At 41.7% G+C, this 8601-nt stretch overlaps 1 protein-coding gene across 12 annotated transcripts in view; it reads left to right on the plus strand.

Moving 5' to 3' along the window:
* Positions 1-8601, plus strand: part of Nbr1 (NBR1 autophagy cargo receptor) — a 31688-nt gene that overhangs the window by 5283 nt on the left and 17804 nt on the right. For all 12 annotated transcript variants that reach the window (XM_031353654.1, XM_031353663.1, XM_031353652.1 and 9 more), the window contains 4 exons: positions 2633-2695; positions 4074-4092; positions 6308-6330; positions 7993-8190. In XM_031353654.1, coding sequence (XP_031209514.1) covers positions 2633-2695; positions 4074-4092; positions 6308-6330; positions 7993-8190 — 303 coding nt within the window. The remainder of the gene's footprint in view (positions 1-2632; positions 2696-4073; positions 4093-6307; positions 6331-7992; positions 8191-8601) is intronic.

The following is an 8601-nucleotide window of genomic DNA, read 5'->3' on the forward strand; positions in this document are numbered from 1 at the left end:
GATTGATTGATTTATTTTATGTGTATGAGTACACTGTAGCTGTACAGATGACCAGGAGCCATCATGTGGATGCTGGGAATTGAACTCAGGACCTCTGCTTGCTCCAGCCCTGCTCACTCCGGCCCTGCTCGCTCTAGCCCCACTCGCTCCGGCATAAGTACACTGTAGCTGTCTTCAGATGCACCAGAAGAGGGCATCAGATCTCATTACAGGTGGTTGTAAGCCACCATGTGGTTGCTGGGATCTGAACTCAGGACCTTTGGAGGAGCAGTCAGTGCTCCTACCCGCTGAGCCATCTCGCCAACCCACATCTTGCTTTTCTTGCCCAGTAGTATATTGTAGTTGTAGTTCCTCATCAGTAGACACAGCAAAGCTCAGTCTTTTAAAGCTGGGAGTCCACAGTGTTTTTAGTATTGCTGAACACTATGGATGTAACCATTACTGATTTCTCCACCAAGGTTTTCTTTCTTTTCCTATTATAAAATAGAGAGGACCATGGGCTGGTGAGATGGCTCAGCGGTTAAGAGTACCAACCGCTCTTCCGAAGGTCCCAAGTTCAAATCCCAGCAACCACATGGTGGCTCACAACCATCTGTAATGAGATCTGATGCCCTCTTCTGGTGTGTCTTAAGACAGCTACAGTGTACTTAGATATAATAAATAAATCTTTAAAAAAAAAATAGACAGGACCTACATCTCAGTATGAGTAACTTATGTGCAGTTCTATAGAGTAGATTCTATCCAAAGGTGATATAGGTTTTGTTCTTTAAAAAATTGGTATGGTGCTGGATGGTGTTGGCGCGCACCTTTAAGCCCAGCACTTGGGTGGCAGAGGTAGGTGGATTTCTGAGTTCAAGGCCTACAGAGCGAATTCCAGGATAGCCAGGGCTACACAGAGAAACCCTGTCTCAAAAAAAAAAAAAAAAAAAAAAAATGGTGTGGTGTGGCATGCTGTGTGTGTTGGTACCTTCAACCTCTATGAGAATTCTGGGGATCAAACTCAGGTTAATAGGCTTGTGTACAACAAGTACTTTACTACTTAAGCCTCTAAGCCATTTCATTAGCCTGGTTTTAAATTTTGATAGATAGGGGCTGGAGAGGTGGCCCAGCGGGTTAGAACACTGGCAGCTCTTCCAGAGGACCCAGTTTGATTTCTAGCACCCAGATGGCAGCTCAGCACTGCTTGTAACCGCAGTTCCCGAACATTGGCCGTCCTCGTCTTTCCTCTGCATGTAGCAAAGGCATTCCTTTGCAGACATACAGGCATACGTGAAGGAGAAACACTCATGAATAAAATCAAAAATAGCTGCCAAGTGTGCCACAGAATAAGTATAACAGTGCACAGAAAAATGGCTTGATGCCCTGAAGGGTTTTTTTATTTTTATTTTGTGGTGCTAGAGGTCACATGTTGGGCCTTCTATGTGCTAGACAAACATTCTGCTGCTGGGCTTTGTTCCTTGCCCTAAATCTTTGACAACACTGAATATTACAACTTCAAAAATGTTCACCACCAGGCATGGTGGTGCACACCTCTAGTGGTAGTACTCAGGAGGCAGCAGCAGGTGGGTCTCTCTGAGTCCAAGGCCAGCCTGATCTACAGAGTGAATTCCAGGACAGCCAGGGTTGTTGAACAGAGAAACAACCATGTTTCAAAAAAAAAATGTTTACCATCTTAAAAATGTGTTAAAGTGTCTCTTGTTTACACTGTTTGACTAGCGATAAAGTTGGATGTTTATATATTTATTAGGCATTCCTGTTTACTTTTTGTAAATTTTGTGCACATTTTTACTTGTATTACTCAGATTTTTTTGTTGTTGTTTTTTGTAAGTCTCTCTGGCTGTTCTGGAACTTACTATGTAGACCAGGGTGGCTTCACATACACACAGACATCCCCCTGCCTCTGCCTCCTGCATGCTGGGAGTAAAAGCCTAAGGATGTGCACAACTGCACTGGACACTGAATTATTCCTCCTGCTGTCAGTTTTCATGATTTTGTGTGTGTGTGTGTGTGTGTGTGTGTGTGTGTGTGTGTGTGTGTGTGTTTTGCAGGTTTTACCCCTTTATCTGTTACCACTTGGAGATGTTTTCTCTTAGTCTGTTTGTAGTTGTTTTTTGAAACTATATTAAGGTGTTATGTACCTTGGTGAAGGGCTCAGTTAGCATTTCCAAAGCTCTGCATTGAATCCCCAAGCATCACAAAAAGAATGAACATAAAGGGCCAGGGAGAAGGCTCCGTGCCACACAGGTATGAGCACCAGTGTTAAGATTCCCAGCACCCATACAAATGTAAGGTGCATGTATGGCCTGTCTGTAATTAATTGCTTAGGAAGCCCATATAGGGCATCCTAGAAGCAAATTGGCTGACTAACCAAATTGGTGAGTTCTGGGTTCAAGAGGTTTTGCCTCAATATATAAGTTGGAGATTCAAGGGCTGCTATTTATGGGCTGCAAGAGCTGTGTCTTGGAAAGGTCCACAGTTCCACCACACTACTGGTGGCTTAGGCAGAATACTCTCCAGCTCCACCATTACCACTAATGCATGTAATGTTTGGAAAGTTCGTATTCAATAAAAGAAAGTTAAAATGTTTAACCTTACATAGTGAGATACACTGAGCCAATTGTTTCATTTGCAGGTAAAAGTTTCATTTGATCTGAATACTATCCAAATAAAATACCTGGATGAGGAAAATGAGGAGGTAAAGTATCAGTGAACTCCATTATTAGACATTTAGAACAGGGACCTTTTCCAGAGTGATGGGGAGCTTAAAAGTTCAGAATCCAGCCCATTTTAATGGCTTACATCTGTCTTTCCAGTACTTGGGAAGTTTAAGCCATCCTGCCATCCTGGATTTTAGAACAAAAGATTGTCTCTGTCTTGAAAAACCAAAAAAAAAAAAAAAAAAAAGACTGTCTCAGAGAGCCATGGGGAGGTGGGGGGAACGAAAGAAAAACGTTCATAATAGTTTTATCTCATTTGCCTAATAATTTAAATGTATTTGGTAGGTGTTTACTTCATGAAGACTATGGGCAGGGAGGTAGAGGCAGGTGGATCTCTGAGGGCTGGTCTACAGAGCAGGTTCCAGGATGACCTGGAACATCTGACCTGACAGAGGAAACCCTGTCTTAAAACAGCAACAACAAAAATTATTGGCATCTGAGCTGGAGTTGAGAAATAGGAAAGCAACATGAAGAATAGCAGAAAAAGAACCTAAAATTACAGCAAGACTGACATTTATTTTATAATGATAGTGGAGCTAAATAGGGACACTTTATGAAGTGGTTAAAGTACATTCAACTAGCAGTACTGTATATCGGGTACGCCATCATCTTTATTTTACCATAAGGAAGCAGAAGCTCGGAAAGGTTAGAAATCTTGCCCAAAGGCACAAAAGCACTGAAGTAGGGGACCCAGATCCCATGCTACATGTTAAAACCACTAAGATAAAACAGAGCACATTATTTAAGCAGTAGTAGGAATGCTGACCTGAAACTGTCCCGCAGTTTCATGAACTGAGTTCTGCCTCGACCGAAGGGAGAAAGGAGACCTGAAACACAGAGTTCGAGAACAAAAGGACACGAAGCCAAGTTGAGGGTTTCCAATCAAGGCTCTCTTTTACTTTGGGGGTTCAGCATTTATATACTAGGGAGCAGGTCAACGACATTTGAATAACATAAGGAATTCTGGAGGAGTCAGGAAGAGTCCGAAAGGGAAGCTGGCTGCTGGGCTGAAAGTGAAGGCTCGGCATCCCGCAGGTCTAGACTCTGGGGAGTGGCTGGAGGCGCAGTCCACAGTGGGGAGGAGGTCAACAACAGATGTCCTCAGGCTGTATACGAGCCAGCCAGCAGGCGTAGCTTCCTCTGGAATCCTCGAAGGTGGAACTCATAGTAGTGAGTCTTTGGTTCAGGCACAGAAGGCATGAGTTGAGTCTGCAGTGGCAAGCTCTGATGTCTTGCAGCTGAGGGACCCCAACACTGACCACCTGACCTGGGAGTTTGCTATGAAACTGGTCCTAGTTAACAAAATGCTCAGGTGGTGAGACTTTGAATTCACTGTTGCTTTTTTTCTCTTCATAGATATCCATCAATAGTCAAGGTAAGTTCCTGAGAAAAATCTTGTTAGCTTTACTTAAAATTTGCCTGACATGGGAGTATCTATCTTTAAGTCCAATACTGAGGAGGCTGAGGCAGGAAGATCCTTGGTTTAAAGGCAATCTGGACTACATAGTGAAAACCTTGTTTCAAAACAAATTAATCTGCCCATTGAAGTGTTTCCATTTAATTCATGCTGTGCTCTAGCATACATTTTAGAATAGAGTTTGGTATACTATAAACTGATGTTGTACCCAGTCATTGGTGGCATTAGTTTTGTAGGAGATTCTTTTTCCTTATTGAGGCAGGGTCTCAGGGTATCTCTGGCTTACTTCTAACTCAGTGTGTAGCCTAGGATGACCTTGAACAACATTCGACTTCCTGAGTACTAGATGACAGGCTTATGCCTCCACCCCAACTGTATGCAGTACTGGGAATCAGACTTAGTGCCTGCTGCTTTCTAGGCAAGCACTCTATCAGCTCAGCTACATCCCAGCTGCATAGGGGACTTTTACTGTATACCAATGTTTTGTTTTTGTTTTTGTTTTTGATTTCTTTTTTTGGTTTTGCGAGACAGGGTTTCTCTGTATAGCCCTGGCTGTCCTGGAACTCACTCTGTAGACCAGGCTGGCCTCAAACCTAGAGATCCACCTGCCTCTGCCTCCCAAGTACTGGGATCAAAGGCGTGCGTCACCACCGCCCGGCCTATACCAATGTTTTTAATAGGAGATAGTACTTTTGTATGGATCATAAGGACAGGTCTTTTCCAACATGATATTTAAGATGCTGATCTTCTGAAAATGATACACAGCTAGTATCTCACATACAACTCATTCTGCTGGTGCTGTATTTGTTTTTGACCTGGCATATATGTGAATATCAGTGCACAGGCAAGTCATGTCCGTGTTTATCAGACAGTTGGTTGTAGCCCATCTTGTAGTCCCTACAACCTTATGGGAACCAGGTAAAATGATAGTCTTTACACCGTCCAGGAACGTCACTGACTCTTAGGCTTCACAAAGCACAGTTGGAGGATGTGGGTTGATATTTTGTACTTAGAAGGCTAGAGCAGCAGGGGGACTGGAGAGGACGATGCTTTATAGCAGCTTCTTTTGGCCCTGTATCACATTGCAATAACTTTTCCAGAGGAGATGCCACAGCAGGTGGGCACCAACAACAGACCAAAGTATAATCTCACCAGAGTCCAGCTTGGTGGAAGCAGTGAGTTTGTTGGGCTTTCTTGCAGAGCAGAGTTATATACAAGAGTGTGGGAGGTCACACAGCTAGATGCCTGCAAGGTCCTACGCCATCATGGTTTGCAATCTTACTGTATCATCAAGACCTGCTTTTAGCCGTCCTTCACTTCTGTAAATAGGTTATCATCTCTCAAGACCTCTAACAGCTAGGGAAAGGAGTGGAATCTCAGGCAAGAGTCTCCTGACACCTCAGTGGAGTAACAATAGCTCCATTGCTGGAGTCCTGGGTACCGCTATATTGCTGTACTCTGGTTGTCATAGCTATAGGGGAAGACGCCAGGAATGAAATCTTGTTATGACCAGAAGGAAGAACACCGTATAATAATAAGGGAGTCCATATATGAAGATTCTAAGAATTTGAGTAGGATTTTAAAAATAAATTATATATTTTTAAGGAGTACAACATTGATACAAAATATATACAGGTGACTTTAAAAGGTTACTTCAGTGAAAAAAATTAAAATATGCATCATCTCACAGTTGCCACCCTACATACCCTGCCTCTGCCACTTCGGGATGAAAGTAGCTGTGATCTATAGCAAGATTTTTCAATACATCACTGTTAACTACAGTGTTTACGTTTTACCCTGGAACTATAGTGTTGTACCAAGGGCGGGGCCACTGTTGCTGCCTGGAGCTCTCTCTCTCTCTGGTGCTGGGGCCTGTGGCAGGGCGAGTTAGTCAAGGAGGAGCCAATGTATAAATGAGGTATTTTATTATAGGAAGGAGAAAATAGGCCAGTCTAGTAGAGAAAAGGAAAGGATAGAATTAGCCATGTATGGTATGACCCTTCTGTAATGCCAACACACAAAGGATTGTAAGTTTGACATTAGCCTGAGCTACATAGCTAGACCCACCTCCCAAAAAGAAAAAGAAAAAAAAACTTGTAGATGATATTCAGTGTAATTTGTAAAACTGGTAAAAAAAAAAAAAATCACTTTTGTTTTGTTTTTGTCCCTTTAGGAGAATATGAAGAAGCACTTAAGGTAATGTTTACTTCATATTATTTTCAAGTAATTTGAAAAATACTTATTGAAGCCTAAACTCCCTTGGAAAGTACTAAGAAAAAGTAGAATGACTCCCATTAGTTAGGGAGTCTGTGGTGAGTAAGGCAGATGACTCAGCTGCAGGCAGTTCCTACTCAGCTCAAGATTTGTATCATTTCATTTTGGGATTTAGTGCCACCATCTTAAAAAGAAGCCTCAGGGGTTAAGAGTATTTGCTGTTCTTCCAGGTTCTGAGTTCAATTCCCAGCAGCCACATATCCACATGGTGGCTCACAACCATCTGTAATGGGATCTGATGCCCTCTTCTGGCATGCGGTGTCCATGCAGATAGAGCACTCATTCATAAAATAAAGAAAAAGAAAGAAAGAAACAGCAGCCTGGACATGGTGGGACACTTCTGTAATTCCAGCACTCTGGAGGCCAAGGTCCTGGGTCATTGAGTTCAAAGACAAATTAGGCTGTGTAGCAAGATTTCTATTTCTCCAAAACAAAAATGGAGATGGCAGGAGGATGGCTGGAGCCTGTTTTGGGATAACCTGGGCAACAGAACAAAACCCAGTTCCAAATAAAAGACATTGTGTACAGGAAATTTTAGGTAATTTTTTTTCCTTTCTTACAATGCTGCGCTAACTCAGACCCTCATGAGTGCTAGACAAGTGCTCAATATTCCATCCTAATAGGAATCTTAAGACTATTGTATAGATAAAGGGAAAACAGCTATGGGGCAGAGGGGGCTAAACTCTTAGCTATTCAGTCCCTAAGTTTTCTAAAACATTTATATACCTTCATGAAAACTAAACAGCTTATTGGAGTTTCCATAATACTTTATTAGGAAGGTGTTCTTCACAAAGATACAACTACTCCAGCTTGCTTTCTAATACTAGGTTAGGGGGAAAGTAAATGCTTAGTTATAGGGAATAGCTTTAAGTATCTATGATTAGTATCAGTCTGGAATTAATTTTGTTTTTTAGAAAGTTGAGATTAGAGTTAATATCTTACAGAGCAAGCAGTTAACAGGTAATACACACCTCAGAGAATAAAGCAGGAAGATCTTGAGCTGGATGCCAGCCAGGGTAACACAGGCAGGCCCCGTGTCAAAACAGACAAAAGAATTAAAGAAGAACCCAGTAGATGGCAAAATCTCACCTAACAATTTCTTCAAATTTTAACTTAATAATATTCTTGACAAACACCAGGCTAGATATTAATGTAGAGGTTGACTGTCTTTATCTAAAATGCTTGAAACCAGATATGCTTCAGTTTTTTTAAATTTGATTTTGGAGTATTTGTACATTCATAATGAGATATCTCAGGAATGGGTCCCAAGGCTACATTTGAAATTTATTTGTCTCATATGCACTTTATAAAGCCTAAAGAGAATTTTCTATAGTATCCTTAGAATACAGTGTTTCGGTTACTGCTGATTATAAAATGCCAAGTTGTAATTTTTCTACTTGTAGCATCGTGTTAGCACCTCAAAAGTTAAGTTTAATTAAGGGTGCTCAGGCTGTTCACTTAGAAATGAAAACAAAAATTATAGTTTACTATACTTCTGTATTTTGGTGCTTTGACATTTCATTTGGAAAAGGAGAATCACAATGGATTTTTATTTTGTAACATGCTCTTGTAACACACTTTTAGATGGCTAACATTAAGCAAGGAAATCAACTACAGATGCAAGTCCACGAAGGGTACCATGTCGTAGATGAAACATTCCCCCAAAATGTAGTAGAAAAACAAGCGGCTGCCAGATCAGGGAAGAAGCCACTTGCACATTATTCTTCACTGGTGAGAGTCGTGGGATCAGATATGAAGACCACAGAGGAGCCTACACCAGAGGTATGAAGAGGATGGACCTGCCCAACTCTAACCTGACATCTCATTGTCTCTTACATAACATTTGAATAGTCATCAAAGATTTGGGCAAGGAGGCTGGGGAAATAACTTTGAAAGCACAAGACCCTGAATTTGATCCCCAGAACCCATGTTAAAAAAACAAAAGCTGGCCGGGCAGTGGTGGTGCATGCCTTTAATCCCAGCACTTGGGAGGCAGAGACAGGCGGATTTCTGAGTTCAAGGCCAGCTTGCTCTACAGAGTGAGTTTCAGGACAGCCAGGACTACTCAGAGAAACACTGTCTTGAAAAAACAAAAAACAAAAAACAAAAAACAAAAAACAAAAACAAAAGCTGGAGAGATGACTTACTGGGTAAAGAGCTGGTATGCAAGCATGAGTACATGAGTTCAAATCC

Source organism: Mastomys coucha, unplaced genomic scaffold (assembly GCF_008632895.1).
Source record: "Mastomys coucha isolate ucsf_1 unplaced genomic scaffold, UCSF_Mcou_1 pScaffold5, whole genome shotgun sequence".
Classification (NCBI taxonomy): domain Eukaryota; kingdom Metazoa; phylum Chordata; class Mammalia; order Rodentia; family Muridae; genus Mastomys; species Mastomys coucha.